At 39.3% G+C, this 26,399-nt stretch overlaps 1 protein-coding gene across 5 annotated transcripts in view; it reads right to left on the reverse strand.

The window, feature by feature from the left end:
• CAPN7 (calpain 7) overlaps window positions 1-6,210 on the reverse strand; it is a 32,055-nt gene extending 25,845 nt beyond the window's left edge. For 3 of the 5 annotated variants that reach the window (XM_053957955.1, XM_053954737.1, XM_053956311.1), the window contains exons 1-3: window positions 6,046-6,210; window positions 1,951-2,059; window positions 1,148-1,305 (exon numbers count right to left, since the gene is read on the reverse strand). In XM_053957955.1, the coding sequence (XP_053813930.1) occupies window positions 1,148-1,305; window positions 1,951-2,059; window positions 6,046-6,147 (369 nt within the window). In that variant the 5' untranslated portion in view covers window positions 6,148-6,210. Of the gene's footprint in view, window positions 1-1,106; window positions 1,306-1,950; window positions 2,060-2,936; window positions 2,967-6,045 lie in introns of those variants that run through there. The other 2 variants (XM_053955529.1, XM_053957127.1) reach the window with 2 other exon arrangements.
• Window positions 6,211-26,399: the final 20,189 nt, after the last annotated feature.

Raw genomic sequence — 26,399 nt, forward strand, 5'->3', positions numbered from 1 at the left:
AGACAGCAGAGTCCCTTAAATGTCCTTTCATCCTGGGAAGAAGAAAGTACCTTTGGGTCACCGCAAGGGACAAACCTTACCATCATGTCAACAAAAGAATATGCTAGTCAAGTTTTAAAGAAACTTCATCAGTATCTTGTACCTAATGAAATACCCAATAAATGCAGTTGTTAATATGAGATATTTTCAGACCAACTTCAGTAATATTTGCATGCACTGACACAAGAAGGAGGAACATAGAGAAAAAGGAGCATGCTGCTGCAGTAAGAAAATGAAAGTGTTCTGCTCCAACAGCTCAAGTGGAAAAACTAGAGCAGCTCTACTAACTCTTGATCTGGTTACACTGTATCACCAGGGGTTTTAGCCTAGGTAAAACCTGTTAACATAATTCAGAGGAAAGGATTTACTCAAGCATGTAGCAACAGTAATATAATATCCTCAATAACCTAGAAATATTTTTACATTATAACATTGAAAAGAAGAGAAAGAAAAACAGACTTGGTGGAGTTACATTATGATGGTGAGCTCTTCTTGTAATGAGTTAGTTAAGGCAACTGGACTTAAGGGAGAAAAGCAGTACCTGTAATTATAGTCTTCATTGTTTATGTAATGGCCAATTCATCCTTATTAATTTCAGTGTGAATTGAATTCACACATAACAGCCTTAGCGTTAAACACTTGAGTAATCAAGTAGTATTTTTGATAGTTTTGGCATCAGTAGACTGTTACGTCTTCAGAAAATGTTACACACACAAACTTCCCTTAAATGACTTCCTTTAATGTAGTCAGAAATTAATACAGCTGACACATTGGCAAGTCATCTTTATTTTTAACAGCTTTTAATTTCTGTTTTTGTGGTATTTGCTCCAGGGCAAAAATCAACACAAAAAATATTCCAGTTCAGAAAAAAACCCACATAAATGACAAGTCCCCATAAATTTACAGTGTTGTATAGCAACATAACAAAGACTGGAAGAAACACTAAAAAAAAAATACAGTGAAACAACCAAAAAAACCTTAAAAGGTAGTTTTTACAAATACAGGTACTCCATTTTCAAGCCAGCCTTTAAGGGTCAGTCATTTGTGAGAGTGGAAGAATTTCTTACCATCACATAATTCCACCAAGTTAACCTGTAGCTTAACATACTGTTTTCAAACAGAGTTCCACCGCTTCTGTGTACAACTCTATAGCTTCTTCTGCATTGCCTTTATCATCTTCATCAAAAGCCTGTGTAACTAGGAAGTGAGCACGCTCCAAGTCCAACTGTTGTTTTGACTTCAGAGGGTCTGTCTTCTGTGATTGAACTAAATGCAAAAAAAACCAGTTTTTAGCCTTCTACAGCAGCAGACATGCAAAAACATCCTGAACGTGTCACCAAAACATTAGTTGCTCTAATCAGATGACTAATGTCTATTTCCTGTCTGGTAACAAAATCTTTCTAAACTTTGCTAAAAACATCTATGCAAGGGCAAGGAAACATCATCACACTTCCCTGAAGCAGTGGTTAGCTTCCAGGATACTTCAGATGTGAAATAATGTAAATAAAATCTCTTTCATACTACATGGAGGACAAGGATGTTTAATTATGTAAAATATTGCATCATTTGTGAAAATACATCACCTATGACAATACACTTAGGTCATTAATAAAGGTATTAAGTGGCATGGACACCTTTCTCGCATTTGCTCTACAGATGTGGCTCCTCAGAATATTTAAAAGCAAAGAACACCCACACCCAAGTCCTTAGAAAGTCAGTCTCTGCTTAATTTATGATGTATCAGAATTCAAAGCACTGATGTGCTCATTGTATTTGTGGTTCTTCACAAAGGACAAGAAAATCAGAATAAGAAAAACAGCGCAAACACCATTTATATGTATTTCACAGCAGCAAACAACATTCCACTCAATTAATTTAAGCAGAGGTTTAATTAGAAAGCTCCTTACCCACCTGCTGAATGGAGAGCTTGAACTCTCTCCAAGTACTCATTTATTTTTTCTTGAATATTTTCCAAGTTGGACCCAGCCATCCCAGCATAAATCAAGGCTTGTGCAGCTTCCTGCAGAGAGAAGAATTGGAGACAAAGTTAATGTTTGCTGCCTAGAAAATTACTTACCATAAACAGAGGGCCTACAGCAGCCATGAGTTGCATGAAAGCAAGCTCTTACATTTGCAAAAAGACTCAGTGGCTGCAGGGAAATTCTGCTCAAAAGAAAAAGTTTCAAGTTATAAGCTAGATCATGTTTAATTTCTCACATCTGGGACAACCTATAAGACTATAAAAACATTCAGAAGTTCTGTAAGATCAGATCTTAGGCCTGTTTATATAGAAATGTATGAAATTAGGAGATTTTCAGTCAGTTTGCTTTTAAAGTTGAGGATTTAAGGTTAGGAGAAAAAAGTAGCTATTCCAGTTATTTGCATTTAATCTGGTAATAATGAAAGTAAACAAATATATAAGCTTTTTAAAATCAAATGCCAAGAATTTTTGCATAGAAAGTGTTTTTTAAATTATTATTACTCCAGATAAAGCTATCCAATCTGGAACATCTACAAGCGTGAGGCTTCCTAGCTTCTCAAACCTGTTTTTTTAAATGTTTGTATGTACACAAAACACTGGATGGAAGTCTGCTTTCAGGAGGGAGCATAGGCCTCTGGCTCAGAAGCACAGTACGTTAGCCACATTAAGGCTTTTTCCATCCTGTACAAATCTATTAAGAAAAAACGCCTTCAGTTGCATAAGCTGTCTATCCCTTCACTGAATTTATGAAAAACACGTAAGGGTTGGCAGGGTTGCAATAAATAGCCAGAGCTGACACAGTCTCCAAACCATACAGAGAATCAACATTTATCACCCCACAAAAATGACCACAGAAACCTTGTTTTGTCCTCATTATTGACATGGGAAAACCCCCCAGTTTTTTGGCAATTTTCACCTTCCCACCAGCAGCAGAGGAGGTGGTTGGGTAGCAGGCAGGCTGGGAAGGCAGAAAGCAAAAGATTAACTAGAGAGCTGCTTCACAGAGATGGTGCTCAGAGGGGCTGCCCTGCACAGGGCAAGCACAGAACCATGGCCATGGCTCCCTTGTGTATTTTATGGTACATTATTTTGGTCAAGCTTAGCAGTTTGCTCCCATATCCATCTGTTTAGCTTGCCCAAACTTAAAACTAATCCTGATACAGTGTATTTGTTATCAGCATGAATTTTCACTGAGAAACATCACAGAACCTAGTCTGCGTGCTCCCTGCCAGCATCCATCTCCATGTTACATCTCACAAAACATCCACAGCCACTGAACGGTAAGCAGAAGTACCATTTATATGCAGCAATTAACTACCATTAAGGTCTAGCACACAACTATTTTTTGCAGGGGGAAAAAAGTACATTACAGTTATGTGCTCAAGGGATGGGTATATTTGTCTGTGACATACTGCAAGTACAGACTGACAAAACAGGTGCTGTTATCACAAAGGTAAGTGGTCTACATAAGACGCAAAGAACAAATATGGATCGCCAAACCAGCGCTACAAAACCAGTGTATATTTGATGTTGCTTCTGTGATTTCAAGCACAATTGGTTTTACCTGGTTTTAAAATGAAAATATAACAGAAAGATTTATAAAGATGTTTAATTTTTATAAAGATTTATAAGACTTTTAAAGTCTTTTATAAACCAAACCTGCAAAGGACTGAAGCAGATGACAGAATGCTTGTGGAGCCAGCATGCCAGCTGTTTCCAATGACCAGATGGATGTGCAATTCAGACTTAGCATTCATGATCCCTCTAATGTCACTACTGTTTGTCACAAGTAGCATGCCACAGTCACACTAAGAAAACTACTGATCATCAGTCTGCAAGCTGCTAAAGGCTGGTCAGTAGCCAGACTTAGCAACAGCCTTCAGCAGTTTTGGCTGAAGTCATCGGTGTCCAAATATGATCCTGACATTTCTGCAGAGCACCATTAATTAGCAAACTGGCCGAAGCTGGCTTACATGCAGCACACCGCTAGGCCTCTATCAAAGTTACATAGTAGCAGGAAGCCAAGCACACTTGCTAGCCATAGGAACTCCATTCACACATTTTAGTGTTTTCTATGGCAACAACTGTAGCATTTTCCATATTTCATCCTTAAGGTCAAGTTCCTGCAGAAGCCAGTTCAGTACCCAAGCTTTCCCACATGCTTAGTAATTGCACCGGTGGGCTCTGAACTTAGAGCAGTTGATAAAAAAGGCGGTGACAGGCCAGAGCTTACTTCTACTGTGCTGGAATAAATAAATAAATAAATAAATAAAGTGTCCCTGAAATAATAAATGACATTTTGTAACTATTTTGTATAATCTAACATGGCAGTGATTCTTCAGGCAACATCCAGAAACCCAAAGGTATCTAGATTACCCTGTTGTCTCGCATAGCTTCAAGTGCACCAAGACTGCCATGGGTGCATTTTTCCACTTAGCAAGAATATCACCTGTACACAGTATGTGAAGAAGATTTTCCACACACATGTATGTTCAAAAGCATACAAAGGTGACTATTTGCACAAAAAGATATTTTCATTCTGAATAGCACGGAGTAATTTTTTCCACATAAAAGGAGAAATACACAGTGCTAAAGAAGTACTGCACATGGTTATCAGACCATGCACACACACTGCTGCTGATGAACACAGAGCTTATTGGTGTTATTATGGGCAACTAAAACGTTTGCATCTATAAGGTTTACATATATAAATTTAGACCCCACAAAATTAACAACTAGGTTAAAAAAAAAAACCCAAAACTCTTCTTCCTATTCTTTCACACTTACATGCATAGGCCACCGAGATATTAACACTATGCTTTTTAAACATTTCACAGACCCCTTGTACTCATTAAATAAAAGGCCAACTAAAGATCCTTTAACAAGTTATTGGAAGATAATGACTTTGTCAGGATAATGGAATCTGTGGAATGATTACCATGATAAGGATAAACAGAGGCTTCAGAGATCCCTTCTCGTGGGTGAGAAGTCAATGGGATAGGGAATTTTAATGTAACTCTACGACACATAAAACAACAAAATGAGAATTTACATCGGTGAAAAATTCCTAATGGTTGCACAAAAACTACTAAATACTAGCAGTAAGCCTACAGATATCGAGCAGGACACTGAACCAACCTCATTATACCCTTAGCTACGCCAACCTGAAACTCTACTTAAACAATCCAATCTGGTCACTAATGGAAAGAATATTCACACGACGTTAAAAACCTATCACTGATAGCTTGTGATCTGAAGCTGTCTTACTGCTGAGCATCTTATATTTCACCACAAACCTCTCTATTTATTTGGTGATTGTACAAGAGAGTTGCTCCCAGCTGCACACCAGGAGCGGCAATATGCCCACTTGTGGTTCTCCAAAATGCCCAGCGACTACATCGCCAGCATAAAACTGATCAGTCTTTCTGGCCTGGCAGGGCTTGGGGAGAGGCCAGGAATGAACGTGTAGAACCAGCGGGGCAGAGACATTTTTAGGTTACGATGAATCTTCCCAGAAGCACTGAAGGGGCTGTGTCTCCAGCAGCTGGAACAAGCACCCGTTCCCGTTTTTTAAGCAGAGTGCCTGCAGTGCTACCCCTAAGCCGGTCGGTAAACACCAGCGCACGGGAAGCGCTCGTTCCCACCTAAAAACAGGACGCAGGGAAAAGGCGTTTCGCAACCCGCCCAGAAGAACGCGGCTCCTCCGAAGACTGACAAACTTTCGACGCTCACGCACGGCCTTCCGCTCTCGTCTCGGCGGGCACCGCCTCGTTTTCCCCGGCCCGAGCAGCTCGTTCCCGGGGCACACCCGCCGGGGGAGGGCGGGGGCGGCCGCGCTGACCCAGCGCGTCTCTCTCCGCCTGCAGGGCCGTGCCGGGCCGCGGGGGTGCCCAAACTCCCCTGCGGCACTCGGGGGGGCCAAGGGAGGAGCACGAACACTCCCGCAGCTTAAGACCATCATGCAGCCCGCGGCGAAGGGAAGGAGACAGCGGCGCCCCGAGGGAACCGGCGCGTCCCCGCCGTACCTTGTAGTAGAAGACCGCTTCCTGGTAGCGCCCGCTCTGGTCCCGCTGCACCGCCAGCTTCGCGAACTTCACCGCGTCCAGCTCCAGCGTGGTGGCGTCCATGGCCAGCGCCCTCCCGGTGCCGGCGGCAGCAGCGACAGCTCCCGTCGAAGCCCACCCTGTCTCTGTCCCCGCCTCCGCCGGCAGCCCCGCGCCCGCCCGGCCTCTTCCCCCGCCTCCCTGACCCCGCCGCGCCCGTCGGCCGCGCCCCCATGTCTGGCCACGCCTCCATGCCTGACCACGCCTTCGCGTCGTCCCCGTCGCGTGTTTGGCCACGCCCACCGGCTCCTATCGCTGCGTCCGCCTCGTTCGGCCACGCCCACCGCGCGCCCACGCCCGCGCGCTCCGGCAGCGCTGCGCGTGCTCGTGCGCGCGGGGGCGGGCGGGGCCGGTGAGGCGGTGGGCGGGAGCAGCGCGCGCCTGCCTGAGGCGCTGGCGGGGCGAGCGCGCGCAGGGAGGTGATTACAGAATTACAAAATTACAGAATCACAGAATCAGGTTGGAAAAAATCTCTGAGATGGTCGAATCCAAGCCATGACCGAACACCACCGTGTCAAACAGACTGTGATACTAGTCCAGCCTTAAACACCTCCAGGGACGGCGATTCCACCACCTCCCTGGGCAGCCCATTCCAATGTCTAATCACTCCTTCGGTGAATAAATTCCTCCTAATGTCCAACCTGGACCTCTCCTGGCACAGGTTAAGACTACATTCTCTTGTCCTGTCGCTGACAGACCCCGCCTGGATACACCTTTCTTTCAGGCAGTTGTAGAGAGCAGAAAAGTCTCCCCGAAGAGAGGAGAGGCTCTCCTTTTCTCCAGGCTGAACAGCCGCAGCTCCCTCAGCTGCTCTTCCCAGGATTTGTGTGCCACACCCTTCACCAGCTCCATCGCTCCACTGTCTTTCTGGACTCACTCCAGCACCTCAATGTCCTTCCTGAACTGATGGGCCCAGAACTGGACACAGCACTCAAGGTGTGGCCTCACCACTGCCGAGTACAGGTGAAGAATCACTTCCCTGGATTCTCTACCATCCCTTGTCTCCCATGGTTGTTAGTCACGGATGAAGGAAGCAGCTGAAGCCCAGAGGTTGCAGAGTGGGGTTGTTCTTTTTTTTCCATTTCTCAATTTTTAATAGAGGTGGAGATGGTTAATCCCCCTGCGGCAGGGTTTTCTAGCCTTTAAAGGAGAGCATTTTCAGTGCACATCTGTTTGTCATATAGGTGTAAAGTGGAAAGCAAACAGAAAACCCACCTTTATTGTACTGATCCTAATTAAAACAAACAAAAAAAAACCAGGCTAGCAGTTTTGTAACCTAGATTGCATAGCTAGGATGTTCAGGATTTTCTTTTGTTTTTTTCTACCATAAGAGGCAGTTAGGGGAAATCCCGGGGTGGGATTCTTGAGAAGTGGGGTCCCTCCACAAGGGAGGGACATGGCAAGGGGTAATGGGAGCAGGTTGCACTGGGAGAGGTTTCATCTTGTGATAAGAAAGAAAATTTTTATAGAAGCATCGACCATTTGTTGGAGCAGCCTCCCTGGGGACATTGCTGGAGGTTTTCAAGAGGGTATAGGCAGGGTGCTAGTCTCATCTATGCTCCTCTTCCCACAGAAGGTTGGACAAGGTTCCTTCTCACCTGGACAATTCTACAGGCTTTTATTTCTGCCTGAAAATACAGCTTCTTGCAAGGCATTGTTTTCATGAGATATAAAAATACTGTCTGGCAAGTTGTTCTGCAGCTCTCCTTCGTGTGTCTCTTTTCAGCCTGTTTTTTGATTACAGATTTAGTTAGAGGTGTAGCTAAATGCAGGAGTACTAGGTACTGAAATCTGTTATTCTCCCTATAATTTTCTTAAGTACAGAGTTAAGTGTTCCCATTCCATCTTCTTCTCTTCCTTAGCCCTTTTGTGCTTTACCAACTGTGTTTATATAAATACAGTAATGTTTAGTGCAAGCAGGAACTTTGTTTTTGTGATCTGCCATGTAGGGGGAAGTTCTTGTGTACTTCATAGCTTTCCTATTTGGCTGTGTTCCTTATAAAGTTACTTGGTTTTAGTTTTCTTTTCTTTCAAAGTATATTTTATGGATTTTTGTCTGAGCCCAGGAAAGATTCACATTACACTAAAGGGTTTTTCTGAATAAAGCTCTATTTCTTCCATATTTCCCTAATGATACTAGGAAAATGAAGAAGTAGTTTCAGTCAGGGTCTGCTTCAATTTGATGTTGAGGCATAGTGGTGTAACTTGCATAGCCTAAAGTTAATTTGTGTATCATGGCTTCAGATTAACCGTTTACGGATGAAATACAACTCTGCAGAGTGACATGCATGATGAAAAGGAGGCTGAACTGGGCAAAACCACAGATAATGCTGTTCCTTACTTAAATCTACCTGCCAAAACCACTTATTCTGTAACATAAGCTAAGACCTCTTCCAGCTAATCAAAAATGTCACTTTGAAGAATTATTTTTTCACTATTTGATGGTCACTGTGATTGGCCCTTTTCAGATATTAAATGGCTGGTGTGTTTCTGTTTCTTACTAATCCTCTCTAAAATTCTGCAAAAGGCTTTTAAATGTACAGAAAGTACAGTAAGTTATTAAGGTCATGACTGCAGCTAAGACTTCACACATATAAATTTTTTGCCTTTTGCATGTAGTGGTGTTTTACTTTTGAAACCAGATATTAAAATTGGCCCATTTTCTTTCTAGTAGATGAGGAAGAAAAATTTCTTTCAACTCATGTTGATATATCCTAGACATTTAAATTTTTATATAGTTAACTCTTGCCTCCCAAGATACTGTGCAGAAAACCACTTCCACTGACTAAGATTATTAAATCCCTTTTTCCACTGTCACAAATCCCAATTCCACATCCAGGTCCTCTTCTGCCTCAGTTTTTCTTCCCTTTCGTGATATTTGCTCTGAGTATCCCTTACTTCCCACTTTTTACTTGCCTTATGTGCCTTCCTTCCTAATCTCATCTTATGCTTGCTTGCTTTCCTTCCTGCCTGCCTTTTGCAGTCAATATTCTCTGGGAAGATCATAGCTTTATATGTTATCTTAATATTATTCCATCAAGCCCATGCCTTTTTGCAGAGGCGGTATCAGAAGAACAAATTCAGGTCTCTGTTTCTGTGTCATAGTTTTTCATTGCTAAGAAGATAGAATCAGTTCATTCTTATTTATTCTTCCTCTGAAGATACTTTCATCCCTCTTTTCCTTTTGTCTCACATAATGCTGTAATTTGCTGTCTCCCAGCTCCCCTCTCTGCCTCCTGATTTTGATTCTTGCTTCTTTGCCTCTTCTTCTCCTCATTTTTTCCATAGGGATAGACATTTGCATGATGGTGGTGCTTCTTACCTAAATTTTGCTTATTGCCATCCCTATTTTCATTTGACTGCAGCCGAAGCTTTTTAATGCTTTAAAATGCTTTCAGTGCTTCCCTCCACCCCAGGCACTGAAAACCCCAAAGATACAAACCTTTATGATATGATCTGGTCTGTGAATTCCTCCACAGTTACTTTCACTCTGTTGAGGCAATACAGAGTCAGAACAAGAGTTACTCTGGTCCTTTATTCCTCTGACTGGAGTGCAGTTGGTGCCTGTTGAAAGCGTACAGGAACAAGATAAAGTCAAAGCAGTGTTTTGTCTCAGCTTCCCATAGGCTGTGGGTTGAACTCACATTATTGCCTCTGTTACTGCTTGCTGGGCTTATTTTCAATTAATTAGTGTAATTGTTGCTTTAGCACATTTTGATTTTGGCATTCAAAATATTTGTGGGAATGTTTAAATTTGTTGTACAACATTCCATTAAAAAAAAAAAAAAAAAAAAACAAAAACCAAAATAATAAACCAACTTCCATGCTGTTTCTCAGTGCATTTTCCACCCTTTCTCCCCTTCTTATAAAAAATTATGATCCTATCACTCACATTTTGTAGTTTGCCCATAATTTTGTGTTCATTACTATATCTTTCTACCATTATTTTATTTCGTCACACATTTAATCTCTTTTTGATCTGACAATGTTTCCTTTGACGTGGACTAACCAGAATAGTGTGCAGTATTAGAGTTGTCTTATTAATTTTGTATCCTTGTGCATAATTTTATTCTTTTTCATGATTCCTAACACTCTATTTGCACTTTTAACCACTGCTTAGCATTGACCCAAGTTCTGAGCACTCTCCAGAATGACTCAGCTTTTCTGAGAAAGGACTGATGGTTTAGCATCTGTCATTATGTACCTAATGTGGTTTTTTTTCCCCTGTGATTTGACAGCATTTAGTTTCACAGGCTGTTTAATACACAGACAGGAGAGATCCTTGCACAACTTTCTGTAGCAGGCTGTCACAAACCAGACCATTTGTATCACTGGCTGTGGAAAATTGCCAGGCTTGCTGTGGAGAATTGTTGAGGCTGGTTGAGCCTCAGTGTGAGCTGAGACACTTGTCTTGCATCTGGATAGAGCAAGGCTTACCAACATAATGTGTGGGGTGAAGCAGAGGCCTCCCAGCCCAAAGTTGTCTCAGTGAAGCACAGTAGAACACTGACACCTCTGTACAGGGGTGTTGACCCTGAGATGTGAATCCTCCTCACCCAGGTGTAACAGGCCTTGTTAGAAGTGTGTATCTGGTCCTTTGAGGAGACAATGATGTATGGTTTTAACATGCTGATGGAAGCAGACTACTGGGCCTTTACTGCTACTTTGACTTTTTGGAGAGGAATCAATGCTGAAGTGTCAATGTTCGATTCTGCCTTTGATTCTTCTGTAAGTCCCATAGCTCAGCTTGACCAAAGGTCAAAGAGCCTCTCATCATCCTTCCTTTGCATGTGAAAAAATACACCCATCAATATGAAAATGAGAAAGGGGCTGCCCCCCCACCTATGACAGTAGCAACATTCAACCAGTTATATTTTACTACAGTCCCACCCCCCTTTACCCAAAAATATAACACTGACATTTGGAATCCTCCATGGAGAGGATGAAAATATGACCCCAGTTCACAGACAAGTTGTTGGGCTTGTTCCTTTCTCCTTCCCAAAACAGGTAAGCTTTTTTTGGTAAGATTTGTGATTCTGACTGTGTCAGAGCATACTCTGGTGAAACCAAGCTAATTAGCAGTGAAGTTAAGCTTAGTGAAAAGCTGAATTTGTTGCTTTAGCTTGAATTGTTAATTTAGCTCAGTTAATTGCCAGCTAGCCTTGATATATTTATCACTAATGTAATAAGTGCATTTATCAATGGCTGCTCCAAATCTTTATTTCTGTTGCTCCAATAAACTGCACCAGTCAAGAATTTGTGATTGTAAAAGTTCTTATTGAATGTGACTAGACTTACAGGGCCAAATTGGTTATCATCAGAAATTCAGCCTACCTGCACCCAGCACCTCTGATCTCTGAGGACTAGCTGAAATTCAAGGGGGTTTATTTTCTCCCAGATTGCATACTGTAATGCAGCACTGGCTCTTCTCCTTTTTATTTCTTGCCATTTTTAGGTAACCTGTGAATTTTTGCAATAGATGACCACTTTGTTCAGAACAGAAGCTGGATATGCTGTGTTCCCATTCCATAGGGGCCTCCCCCTTCACAATTTTAAGAATCAGCATCCCATATATTTTACCAATGGTTACTTTTCCCTCTACTTGTTAAAGAAGACCACTGTGTGGGATACTTTAAATGCCCCTGTATGGAACTGCCTTCCAGATTTCTTCTCTCTTATGAATGATATACTTTCCCAAGTGCTCTCCTTTTACAAGTTGCTTTCCAAACCTTCTACCTGAAGTACTGTTCATATTTTGACACTATTGCTTAGCCAGGACAGTGTTCTGTCATTGCTTCCATGGACTGTGCTGTTTCATGTGTAGTCAGACTATAAGTAATCTCTTCCTTTATAGTTCCAAGTACAGCAAGATAATGGTTGTTGTCACTACTATAAAATAAATAAAACTAATCACTCCATTGGCCTCTTCCCCCGTAATGTCATTTGTGTTATTTTAATAATTGAAGTGTGTTGAATAATCTCTTCATCCTACACTAAAAGATTGTAGGTCTGTGTTTTCCAGTTTGAATCAATACAGTAAATGTCAGGTTAATTTATTTTAGACGTGTGATGGTTTATATTTTAAAGACTTGGGGAGATCTAAGACTTAGAGGCGTGGAGCAAAGTGACACAAAGTTAAGGAAGGTAAAATAGCTCACTAAAGGATGGCTGCTGTTTGTTCATAACATCTTTAAATAGCAATACCTGTTTCATCAATAACTTGTTGAATGCATATACACAAGTGTTAAATGGATTCTGCAATAATTTAGGGAAACTTTGCCCATATTTTTCAGCTATGTAGGAGCAACTCTTTACATCTATATTTATGGGCCTGGTTTGCTTGGCTGCTCCAGAGCAAGTCTGTTTATATTCTCCAGTGCATAAAATGTTTTCTTAAACAGACTTAAGTGATCTTGGTTTATTTTTGTGCAAAGTACCACAAATTTATTGTTACATAGGCTAAGTATTGTATTTTCAGGACTGAACCCCTACCTATTGGTTATATTAAAGTCTTTTTGCTACAAAATTAAATTTTCCTTGATGGAAGGCTTCTGAATATGAACCCAGACCTCTGATTGCTGCAGATGGTACTTCTATGAAAATAAGAAGTCAGGAAAAGCATAGGTGAAAATAAAGCCTTTAAGTTTGTATATGATATTTTAATTTTTAATATGGTAGAAATCCCTTCTATTCATAGGGCTTTGGATTTATGAAACTATTTGAATAAAGGGATCAATTATATTATGCCACTAGGTGTCCATCTACGATTAGATTGAAGTTAGAATTTTTTGTATGGTTAAAGGAACAGGAATTGAAAAAAATACATTTTTAGTTTTACTCTGATTTACCTATGAGTGTAGTTAAAGTTGCTTGAGTTAATTTTGGTTTTGAAGTTTTCTTGACTCCCTCACAGAGAATTAGATTTGGTTTTTATAGTCAAACATCCAATAGTCAGACTGGTCAGAAATATTGGGTCCCCCTGTCCCCCAAACACTAGAGAAATAGCAGTATGAAATACAAAATTGTGTTACTATAGTTTCTGTAGATTTTTTTTAGTATGTAACACAGTTTCAACAGAGATCATTGCAGTCTTCCAAAATTTATTTGTTTGTTTATACAACTTTCTAAAAGCAAAATGTTCCTCCTTACACTTTTAAAACACTGGTTCTCAGTTTTCTGGGCTGTAATTTGTGGCATCTGTTTCAAAACAGTCATGGTGACAGGGACTGTGATCCTTATTATAGAAAGAGGGAAGAAAAGAGAGAAATATATTTTGATAATAATGTATCAAAATATTTAACATAGTCCTAGTTAATTTTCTCAATTTCAAGGACAGAAACGTTATAAAATAGATGCTCAAATGGCTCTCTGTCATCTGTTGAAAAGCATTTCTGTAAAGAAAGCCTTATTCTTTATAGGATATCAAATTTTTACCAGAAGCAACTCCTAAAGGGTTAGTATTGGCTGATATTTTATTACCTTTTTGAAGAAAAATTATGACTCTATGCATTGGGTGAGATGGGTGTTTTTTAAAGGTTTCTTTAGTGCTATTTATTTTCTCATTTCCGATGAAGGCATTTTAATTAGCATGAATAATGTTATTTACAAGAAACTTGAATTTAATCAAGTAAGTCCTTTACTGAAACAGCTTGTTATACTGTCAAATTTTTACTCCCAGGTAATTAAAAATTTAGAACTCTAGACACATTCCTCATTGTGATGGGTTGGCTTCAGCTGGCAGCCAAGCTCTCACACTTCTACCTCCACAACAGGACAGGACTAGGAGAGGAACAGAGTGAGAAAACTCATGAGTTAAGATAAAGACAAGGAAATCATTCACCAGTTACTGCTGACAAAACAGACTCCAGCTGGGAATTAAATTAATTTATTGCCCATTAGCATAAACATTTAGTTAGTGATTTGGGCATTGGGAAACAAAGATAGCAAACATTTAAACACTTTGTGAAAACACTTTTTCTCCCCCTTTTCCGGGCTTAACTTCACTCCAGATACCTCCCCTCCCCTCATGTTACATGTAGAACTTTAAGAGAGGGTGATGATGTATGATGCAGGAGTTAGAGGTCAATATGTAACAATTCCTCTTTGCTGCTCCTTGTTTCTCTATTCTTTTGCTGTGTTTACTTGTGTGCTTTGCTCAGCTGTGGGTTCTCCACTGACTGTCCTCCCTTTGGGGTTGTCCCTGCTCCAGCATGGTGTGCCTCCTACTGTGACCTTGTTGCTCACCATACACTGGTCCTCTCAGTTTTTTCTGCCCTTTCTTAAAATATTTTTCAGACAGGTGTGACAAACTTTGGCTGGCTTGGCTTCAGTGTGCAGTGGGTCTATTGCTGGGTCAGCTGTTTTTGACACAAGGCAGCCCCATACCTCTTTTCACTGAGGCCACTTCTGTAACCCCACTACCACTACCAAAACCCAGTTCTTTATACCCCAGTATATTCATAAAGGGATCAGCTTGAAGAGAAAGAAGAGATTATTACAAATAAGGATTTTTCCTCCTCAGATCTGTTAACAGGCAACTTGGTAAAACTAAGGCATTGATTTGGCCTGGATTTGTTACTGCAAGGCACAACTGAAAACCTGTTGGAGGGTAACAAGACCCAGATAGAGGACACATGGATTTCAAGTTCCCTTTCTAGAGTTACCCTCTTCTATTTGCAGAGTGTACCCTGGGCTAAACTAAATCCACAGCTGCAGAAGGAAACAATCCTTGCTGCCTCAGCTGGTAATTGCTGAATCTAGCAGGGAAGACCCTTGTTGAAGATCCTTGTTGGTGATCAAGGAGGCTTAGGTCAGAAACCACTGATGCCTCCTGTGGGTTGTCCTTCATGTACAGTTTGTATGTTCCTGTGGCTGCTGCTCTCATGAAGGTCTGGATATTAAGAGTGTTGTCTTCTCCTGTTAGAAGGAGGTTCATGTAAGAACGTATTTTTGCCATTTTACCAGCAAAATTAAATTTCTGAACTTGATGTGTATCAGCTATGCTGTGCCAAGTACTGTGTGAAAGCAATACTAAATAGTGAGACCAGTGAGAAGGTAAAACTGCTTTGTGCATATTGTCTTTTAGAGGATAATGTACATGGGGCAACTGTTCATTGAGTTTGCACTTGACCTTCCCAAACAGTAATTTTGTTTGCATGTCATACTCTTAATTGAGACTGTGTCTTTCAGGTGCATGATTGGTCTCTCTTGACTACATTCTTTATGTTCCCACCCACCTGCCCCCAAATCTCACATTGTACTCAGGTTCTGATTGCTCTCTCTCTGATTTGTTAGCAAGTTTAACAGTTCTAATAAATATAGATCTATAAAAATTTCAAAATTTCAAAATTTCAATTAAAAAAAATTTCAACTCCTGTCTAAGTATGGAAATGCCCAACAATGGTGAAAGTTTGAAGAACATTCATATCCTTTGGACTTGATTAAGAAGGTCATCTCAGTGGACTGTGGGGAGGCTGATTTTTTGGGAAATCCTGGAGATCACAGAAATAGTTTCTGTGGCTTTTAAGTAAGATGGTTTGATGCAGGACTGGGTAGTTTATCCTCCTGCCAATACTGCTAATGAAGTTGGTCTGTAAAAATTAAATTATTTTGCTTGATGTGCTTACTCTAATTAAAAGCTAAAATTTTGCTTTAATTAAAGTAATGCTTTTCCATTAAAGTACATTATTGCAGGATTTCATCAAATAACCATATTCTTTATAACTGTCTTGCAGGGTGAGCACGATATTGGATGCTTGAAGAACCTATTCCTTCATGAATGAACTTCATTACTGTATTAATGACATCTGACTGAATTTTGGAGATAGCTTTGTGGTAAAAACATTTTCATGTCCTTAAGCTATAAAATCTAGGTGAAAAGAATAAATGTGTATGACGGAATGGGGAAATGTATATGAAGGAATGAGGAAAAACTGCTCAGAATAATTGTAATGGGAGGATGGAGTACAATTCCTTCAAGATAATTTTGACCCATCTTGGTAATTGTCACTTTTCTGAGAAAGTTTTTTCTCATGAATTGATGCAGAGAACTAATCTGATAGCATTTGGACTAGATACCAAGTGTACATCTACAGCTTTCTCCAGTCTTTCCCTGTGTGCATAAATACACTTGTGCTCAGTCAAATCAGTTTTTACTACAGTTTTTTTCCATTTTTAAGTCAAATGACATGATTTCATCAATCATCAAATTACATTATTTGAGTTTGTATTTTTGAAGGAGGCCACACACATTGTTCTAAGCAATTATTAGGCAGACAGCAGGCAGATTCCATGATGAGTGGTAAAGTAATGCCATTTATATTGCATAGGAATGCAGCAGAAAAAAATAATGACATTGGAGTCCTGAGGACACCAATGTGTATGTAATGGTGGACCTCATTCAGTTTTTGCATATCCTAAACTTTTACTTTACCCTTGAAAATTTCACTAGGATTAAGTTGTTCATGGGGATAAGTGTTTGTACAGCTGGAACAAGAGAAATTATAGGTACACTGCATGTGAATCTCTTAACCTAACTATAACTCTCCAGATATTAATACAAAATAGCATGCCAAAAAATCTAGTCCATATTTCAAATGAAAACCCAATTATTATTTTTTTCCTTCTGCACAGAGTCTCCCTTTAGTCCTATGGGACCATTGTGCAGGATTTAACTGTGTGATAAAACAACACTGAATAAAGTCTAGCATGTAGTGGGTTTTATAATCTGCATTGTTGCAGCATGTCTGCTCTGAGTTACCAAAATAAAATGGCTGAGTACAATCAGAAGGAATTAAGGACAGAAAACCATGACCTGGAAATGTCACTTCCGATCTGGCTGTCATATCCTATAACCTTTCCACATGGTTGTGGCTTTGCATGTGACTGTCTCATTTTTATTATGTTTTTACTTATACATTGTATTTGTCAAGGTTAAAAGCAATAAGGTATTCGTTTTCAACAAAATTGTGTCTGCCTCAGACAAGTGAGCAGCATAATGATATGAAAAGGTCCCTAAGAGCTAAGACAATTCCTGTGCTTGCTTTATTTTTAAAGTACTGCAGGCAAGGAAGTTGGCAGTGAGCACTGTCTGGAAAACAGAACTGGACCTCCAACAGTATTGGTGGATGAACATTTCTTTGACTGTTTTGCTGCCTAGAAACAAAGAAGCAGCTTAGAACTGGAACTGGAGCAGCCTGGAAGTTATAACTGTTTTAGGCAAAACATCCCCAGTGTATCTTTCAGGAAATTGTCTTTCTGCTGTGTTTTACAAGTGACGTGCACGTACACTTTTTTAAAGTGGATCTTGTTGTTAGAACTTAACTTCAGGCTCTCTGCAATGATCTTGGAGTCCCAAGAGGAATCATTGTGTTCTGTATGAAGATAAATTTTTCATTAAAAAATTGAACCAATCCTTGGTTCATCAAATTTTTTTTCAAATAATTTTTCCACTCTCCCTGAAAGTCTATGTGAGAGAAGAGTAAAAAAACCCAGCAGAAAGGTAGTAATATTCTAGGATCAGAGACTTCTAGAGATAAAAGGTGGATTTTTAATGCCCTCTGATTTATTTACTTTCAATTCATTGGCTCTTTGTGCACATCTGATGTTTTAGCAATCCCAACACCCTGCTGCAAAGCATTCCACAACTTCAGCACCCAGTACTTGAGCCTCCTTTTTGCTTGCTGTGAATCTGCCAGCATCTAGCTTCAGTTGACATCCTGTCTTTTTGTTGAAGAGCCACTGTCTCCAAGTTGCTTATGGCTTTATAAACACCCATCATATCTTTCCTCAGTTGTCTATTTTCTCCAGTAGTCTGCATAGTCATTTTATGCTTGGATCTCTTTCCATACCTTTTGTTTATCCTTTATATCCTGCTTTGTGCTTAGATGAATCTGCAGAGTTATTGCTGATCTCTGAAAAAACTGTTACTTTACTTCAATGGAGACATTGGTATTTGATCATATGAGAGAAAAAAAAAGAGCAGGAAAAGAAATACATGGGCTTGAAGGGTCTGTGTTGTCCAGTCAAATGCAAAAATTGCTGCTTCTTTCTGTGTCTCATGACATCCTACAGTGAAGTTAGGCTCTTCAATAGATCAAAATCTTCAAAACCAAACAGTATGTCACAAGAACAGAAGTAAAACCCAAGAAAACCAATGCTTAGGTGAGAGTGATATATGTTATGAACTAATAAATGGAAATCAAGAGAAGTAGTAAAGGTGTGAAATTGTGTACATTTTATTAATCTTATCTCATCTCATCTCATCTCATCTCATCTCATCTCATCTCATCTCATCTCATCTCATCTCATCTCATCTCATCTCATCTCATCTTTATGTACCAGCCAAGTGGGAAGTATTCCAGTTTATAATAGATCTCAATGAACTCTCCATTCTTAGAAACATAGCAGAGTTCACTTTGCCAGATGTTCTAATTTCCTTTGTTTTGTATGAAAACTAGTATTTGTCAGAGGAGGAAAGCATATTTCCGTGGAAGGTGGGTGTGTCTTTGAGGATTTTCTTCATGTGTCCTCTGCTTGAAATCCAAGTAATTTTCACTAAATACCAAAATTGCCACAGCAAGGTTTGACTTCAGTAAGGACCTGTGTCAAAAGCCAGGAGTGTAGAGGTCATGCAGAATCTATAGCCTTAAAGTTTATATTATTTCTTTTGAATGTTAAAGCTTTAGAAGTTTTACTTTTTTGCATTTCCTGTTTTGAAGTACTCAGACTTTCTAATATCTGTAGTAGATCACAAAATTAATGAAACAGAAATAGAGCCTATTTAGAGCTCACTGTATGTTCTTCTAGTGCACACACATTCAGATCAAGATCCTGAAGACATGATGAAGATTTAAGCCACTGGAGTAAAAAATGAATGATGCACGGGTGGCATGCTGGGACAATGGAGTTTTCACCTTAAGCCTGAGTCTGATCCCTTTAAAAATAATTACACAAAAACTGTATTGTGCTCAAAAACTACCCTCAGCTACAATGAGGTAAACCTGCCTATTGCTTTCCTTCCACCTCCCTGGTTTGTTTCCATTTATGAAGTACCTTAATGTTCCCAGCAATGCAAAAAATCCCCAAAATGGATTCCCAAGAGACGTAGTTAAAAGCTTTGCTATTCGTCATGAGAGAATAAATTATATAGTAGTTTTCTTTTGACCTGGAAAATATATTGTGCTTAGAGTTTATTAATGAATAAAGACTTATCTTGCATTACATTTTGAAAAGGTATACAGATGCAGTGATTGGTTAGACTAGAATGGGTTTAGTCCTCAGTTTTGACTGAGCATTTTAATAGTTTTTCTTTGTAAGAAAATTTCAACTGTATTAATACATGGAATTAATTCACCTCTTCTGCAATGCAGGTATAAAGCTCCCTGTAATGATATTAATGTGATGGCTCCAGGTTTCTTAAACTGAGACTGTCTTTTTTTTTTTTTTTCCTTGAAATAGGTGGCTACCTAAGGCATCAACCTCTTGGCATGGTAGCTTGTCTGTGTTTGGAAGGATAGGAATCAATTTTTCCAGCAGCTACTGCTGCTCCTTTACCCTGCTCTTTAACTTCACTAATACCTGCCTAGTTTTTTGTAATTTTATTTTCCACATTCATTCCATCCTTTTATTTAAAACTGGCATCCTTGATATGGGATGTGAGCCAGTGCACAAACAGACATAAGTACCCTGTAACAGGCACTATTTTGTATTAGGTTTGTTTGGGAGGATAAATGAGTCTGGTGTTGCCAACTAATGGGGTTAGATCATCCCAGAGCAATGCCAGCTACCCAGTTTTCTACATGTAGGTACTTGTATTCCTCAGTTTTGTCTGTGTTTGCCAGCATATGTTCACTGCTGGAATTATTATGGAGCCATGAGATGTCACTGCAGGGTTGTAAACTGAGCCCGAGATATTTGTAAGAAGTTTTGAAAGTCAGGTTTTTAAAATTTGTTTTTATGAAGAATTCTTGCCTTCCTAGGAAGTGAAGAGTTTTTATCTGTACAGGATTAAGTACACTACCTGTGTACTGTCATCATGTGGATGTGCTACAGGATCAGGATGATCCAGAAACTTTTTCAGGTATTCTGCAAGTAGGTTTAGTTTGAGCGATGGATCAAGCAAACATTCAGCAGTGTCCATCTCATATTCTGGCCAGTGGGCTCCCTACCCCCAAATGCAGGAGAGACTAGCAAAACATTTGATGCCTGAAATAAATTTTTCAGTAAAAGGTCCAACAAAATAGACTTAGAGCCACTACATCCCTAAAAAAATCCCAAACAGGGCGATTGCCCCATGAGTTGGTGTTATGTAGTCCAATCCCTGCTCCTTGTGATTGGAGCAGGGATTGATTTGCAGGAATCGTTACTCACATTACTCACATGAATGTTATTACGTGATAAGCCTTAGCATTAGCCTTGCTTACCATGGCATTATTAGCTCATCCTTCTTTTGGCTTTTACACCTTTCCCAGTTACTATGTTCAGAAGGGATGGACTTTCCTACTAAACCTCTCTTTTACTGGAAATAAAGCAAAATATTTCTCTTGTATCTTAAAGCAGTGTGACCCGTAGAATCACTCTTACAATAGCTAGTCATTGCGTGTGCCAGGCAGTCTAAGTGCAATAGCTTTTCCTTTTCCTTCTAAGGGAAGACATTACTGCAGAGGTTGAAATGAAAGCCCCATCTGTACACCAGATCCTTATCTACTGTAAACTTTGCTAATGAAGTCTGTGGTTCTTTGCTGATTTCTATCCCAAGGGATATGTAGAATAGGAAATAAATTGGAAAAAAAAAAAAAAAGCAAAGTTACTGCCTGTCTTTCCTGAGACACCTGATGGCTATAAAACAGAACAAAATTGCATGGGTTTTAATATTGTGTGATACATAGAAGATGTTTCCTAGGGAAACAACAACAACAAAAAATGGATGGCACAGCTGAAGGTTAAAGCAAATTGAAAATAAAATGAAATGCTGAAGAGAAAAAGTCAGGGTGCATGGAGGGAATCAGGCAAGCCAAGACACATCTGGAACTGAACCTGGCTAGGGAAATGAAAAATAACATTTTTTCTTCAGGTACTTAGGACAAAAAAGGAAGAGAAAGAAACTGCACCCTTGTAGGTGCACAGTTTGTGGTAATTCGGGATGAGGCTCAGTGGCAGCCCCACTGTACCTACTCAGTAGTACACAGTTGACATGAGATGACCCTGCCTGACTAGTGGGAAATGGGACCTGTCTGTGACTGACATGTACAAAACTGAGATACTCAACAACATTTTTCGCTTTGGTCTTCACTAACAAGTGCTCCAGTCATGTCACCCAATTCCAAAGTCCAAAGGGAAAATGCCCACTTGAATGCCCCTTAAGAGAAGATCAGGTATAAGACCAGCTAAGGAACCTGAATGTGCACAAATCCCATTTTTTCCAGGTGGCCTTGCCTTCTGTCCCCCACTTTCCAGATGCCCTTGCACAACAGGTGTGAGGCTCTACAAGTGGAAGTGAACAATTACAAAGATAATGATTATCTTGCATGGAGGTGTCCCTGAGGTTAAGTTGCTCTACTGTCTGCACCAAAACTGCTTCCATAAAGAAAAAAGATGGGTGAGACTCCCTTCTGAAGGGAACAGGAAACACAATGTCTCTGATGTGGTCAATTGAGCTTTCAATGGTTTTTTTTTTTTTCCCATTTAAGTTTGAGACATCTCAAACATTTCTGTAACATGAAGAAGCATTTTTCTTACCTACGATGACCCCAAATAAATTTGGTAACATAGTGGTTGCTGTCTCCCTTTCATTGAAGGGAACTTTATTGTCTGTTGAGGCCAGTTTCTCTGGGTGGTATTTTGACCCACTTCTCAATTTTCAGAAGATCCCAGGAGCTCTGGTTGCAGTGTTTGGAAGTAATTAGCATATTTTAAAAATTGAACTGCAATTAAATTATCTGTGTATCACTATGTTGTGCAGGACAGTGTGCAAGATTCCACTTCTTTTTAGCTTTCCTGACACCAGATGAAGTAAAAGCATTTGTTTAGAAGCCCTTTTGCATCTGAACTGAACCTACAACCTTCAAAGCAAAATTAGAATGTAGAAACATAATGGCTCATGCAAGACTTCTAATCAGTAAATAATTAGAGGCATATGGTAGTCTTGAACTGAAATTTTGTCCAGGAAATGTTAGTAGTGCTCAGGGAAAAAACATTGATGCTATACTTGTTTTCTTTTGTGTGGTCCTAGGGAAACAGAGGGTTCTTTTTGTAGATGATGCTGTAGAGGCCAAATTCCATTACTATTATTAATTGTATGTTATCTCAAAATACATTTTCTACATAGGTTATTTAGTGTGCATGAAGTGAATTTCAGTGGGCATTGTCAATATAAAAAATGTGATGAAAGAATTCATGTGCACAATTCTTGCTGGATTGGAACATCAGAGACAAGGCTTTGAAGGAAGAGAACCCAAGACCTTCAGCAGTAGTTTGGAGATTCAAGTGATATTCTTTCATCTGCCAAAATAGTCCTATGTAGTACTGACTAATTGCGTATGACAAACCCTCATTTTGCAAGTGTGATGTAGCTCATTTCAGCATTTAAAAGCCTAGCATTATAGCATAAAAAAAAAAAATCAGAGAACACTGATTTTTGAGAAAACACAACACTTCAGAGGTGCCAAATTGTATTTAAATTTTTTTGCCTTCAGGGAAAAAATTGGAACTTTTGGCTTATTTTGATTCTGTATGAAGCTACATTTTAAAGTTTCTTAGCTCCTCACAAAACCTGTTTTTTCAAGGTCTGCTGTAGCGAGATACCATTTCTGAGGATTATTAATGAATGTTTGCATATGGATGAAGTTACATTTTATCTGCTGCATTGTGACTTTAGTGCATGGCGAGTATCACAAAACACATTTTCTAAGTTACCTGTAGAGGCATGCAGACACCTGAGAAAGTGTCAGATTTCCACACTTACTTTCCAGAATTTATTATGGATTTTTCTCCCGGTATGGCAGTATATAAAACATGCTGTTTAATTTTAATTGGTTTCACAACAGCTGCAGTTTTAAATGTGATTGCCACATAAGTTACTCAGCTCTAATTGGCCTGCATACAATCATTTACATAATTCTTTCACACATTCAAATCCAAATACGGTACAGTTCAGTCAAACAAATCTCCTTCATGTCAATGAATAAGAAAAGAACATTTGGATAATCAAAATTTTTTCCAAATTATTCTAAGTAAAATATGCACCTAGTAATAATATCAGGATGCTTCAGAAATGTGTATGTCTCTTTGCTTTGTTCATTTTACAAAGATGTTTCATTTGACAAGACAACATGAGCCTTGAATTAATTATGGGTGATATTGTAGTCTTGTGAAGATATGTACGAGCAAAAGTCTTGATTCTTCCTAGCTTCTTATTTTACTGCCATCAAAAGTGATAGATTCTGGTAAAAATGCATGATTTTCAGCACTAGAAATGAAAGGATAATTAGGTGGGGTTTCTAAGCAAGTGTGTTGGCAGAAGTTTTACTTCTATTGACTATTGTAAGGTAAGATTTTTCTAGCATTAAGTTTTTATAAAGCAAGAATCTGCATCTTGCCACCACCAAGAAGCTTCTATTTTTAGAATCCTATCTCAAAGGTACATCTAGCATATGTTAGTGAATAATTGATGGTTTAAAAATTGTGTAATGCTGCATACAAACTGTGTCCTCAATTTTAAATTCCCCACTTTGTGGTAGTTCAGCATGAGGGGACTTATACTATTTTTATTCTAAAACAAGAATTGTTATAAAATTAATTTGTTCCAGATGAGTTTGAGTACTTACTCCTGTGGATAGGATGCTTTCCCACTCAATATTCCTGGAAGTAGGAGAGTCACATCTGCTGGTTTTCTTAAGAACTTTTGGCTTTGAGAAGCTGCTTTCATGAATGAAATGCTTGTGTTTAGTTCACTTAATATCCTTTACTAAATGAGTCAGTGAAGCACATGTGGGTAAGGTTTTGCCTTTATGCTGTTGACATTTGTGTACTTTCCAGTCAAAGGGACCGGCAAGGATATGAAAAATTACTTGTATCATCCTCCAGGTTTAGCTGGCCCATTTTACAAGGTCTGTGAAATGGTTTTGGTTTCCTGCTTTAATGCTTTTTATTGATCACTTTTATACTCTTTTCTGTATGTAAACAAACTTATCTGTGGCACTGCCATGATATTTCTTTGATACTGACATGATACTACAGCAAGGTAAGTCTAAGGCCAGAACAGATAGGAAAGGGAGAGTGGAACAATAACAAATGCATCTCTAGTTCCATAAGAACTTTCTGATGTGGGAAAACTACTCCACCATATGAAGGAGCTATTTTGACCTCCTTTACCCCTTTTAACAAATCCCTTGGTAGAAGATACATTCACCTGGCTGTGAAATATGTATATACAGGTTACTGGTTACAGTCCCAAATTGTTGTATGAGGGTCCCTTCTGTACTTCTTTTATTGCGGCCAAAAAAAAGAGTGTTTAGGAGTTTGAAAGTGAACTAGTTCTGGGTCAAAATGAGTCATTGCTAGGTAAGAACTTGTTTTACTCAAGGGTTAAAGACTGTTAAGTTTCACAGCTCCATTTACTGGGTTTGGTTTTAAAATTCTTTTCCCCATCTAAGATGAAAGGTGAAATGTAACCTTCAGCTTGACTTCTTTCTCGAGGAAACTAAAACATGAATGTTTAAAGCTGTAGTAATGGGCATAGTTATGTTCATTACTGACAACTTGGGATAGTCTAGTTGAATTCATGACTTAGAGGCAAGCTTTAATTAATTCCAGCTGAGTATAGAGTTTAAATTAGGATGTGATTAGTAAATAGCTAATTACAGAGTGTTCAAAGTGAGGAAGTGAAAGCTTATCAGGCTCTCAGATTAACTAACTGTGGTCTTAGGTAGATGTTTAAGTATTCTGGTTAGATTTAATTTTCAACTAATGAGGTTTTCAGCCATTTGTTTTATTTTATTCTATGTTAAAAATAGCTTTATGAGTGGAAACCACAGACTTTTCAGTGAAGATTGCCCTGAAGCAAAGTACTGGGAGTTGGGGCAGGCAACATAACAGTGTCAGAAAATTGGTTATCTGAGTCTTACAGAAGTTTTACTTCTGACACCTGGCAGGCAGCAAGGACAGCTCTGCTTGTCTCGTTATCATGCATTATGGGAATTGCAGGTTGCTCATCCTGAGCAAATGGAAAGTGTGTAAAATAGAGAAAGATGTTTTAGAGAATGCTTAGGACTTCTGAGGGAATTGTCCTGATCCTAAGGGAATATACATATTTACTTGATACGTTCAACCCATTTGACTTCAGGGGATGCTAAAAGGGTATAGTTACTTCAGATACGGAGATGTCAAAAATAGTGGGCTCTCTGACAGAAGATTTGTTTTTGAGGGATCTTCTGGACTGAAGAGAGGAACTGTAATTTTATTTTTAATTTCATGGTAGGTTAAGAAGTGTGTGAGACTGCCAGGATACCAGCGTCTATTTCTAAAATTTTATTAATGGGTACTTATTGCAATTTGTTCTGTTTAAACCATCAGGAAGAGAAGTATGAATGATAAGGAATGTTTACTTACAGGATCATAATGTGCTAATTACTAAGCTTTACTCAGAAATGGAAAAATATGCAATAGGCTTATAAAAGGTGCATAAAATACTGAAATGGAAAATCATTATGTCTCTTCATTCTTTAAAATGAAGTTGGCAAATAATCATACAGTCCATTTGCTCACAGACAGGCAGACACTGATTTTGATGGTGACTGATCACTAAAATGAAACTGATTTTTAGTGTCAGTCAGTAGACTCCTCATGGGCTGGTTGTGTGCTTGTCTGTACTTACGTCTGTCTGTGGGGGTGTTCCTGTCTTGGTGGCCACATCCTTTCCAGCTGTGTCTGCATGTCCTTCTAAACAAAGCCACTCCTTGAAACATACTGAACCTCATGTTCACACTGACTTCTTAAGTCAGGTAAGTCACCAAGGGTGTCCTTTCTTGAATCAGTGCCTGCCCTGTGATTATAACTGGAATCATTAAGGATCATAATCTTTTTTTCTCTGGGAAACCTGCCATGAGTAAAGCAGCAACTTTCTTCCTGAGACATTTCAGCGCTAACAAAAAGATAATGTACTTGTAGGAAAAAATATGTGACTGTAGAGAGGAGATAACTAAAAAATATTTCTTCCTTTAGATAAAGAGCTGACACCTAGAAAGTATTTTGCATTATGTTTACAGCAACGCTTATCT

The sequence above is a fragment of the Vidua chalybeata genome, chromosome 1 (genome assembly GCF_026979565.1).
Source record: "Vidua chalybeata isolate OUT-0048 chromosome 1, bVidCha1 merged haplotype, whole genome shotgun sequence".
In the NCBI taxonomy this organism is placed as follows: domain Eukaryota; kingdom Metazoa; phylum Chordata; class Aves; order Passeriformes; family Viduidae; genus Vidua; species Vidua chalybeata.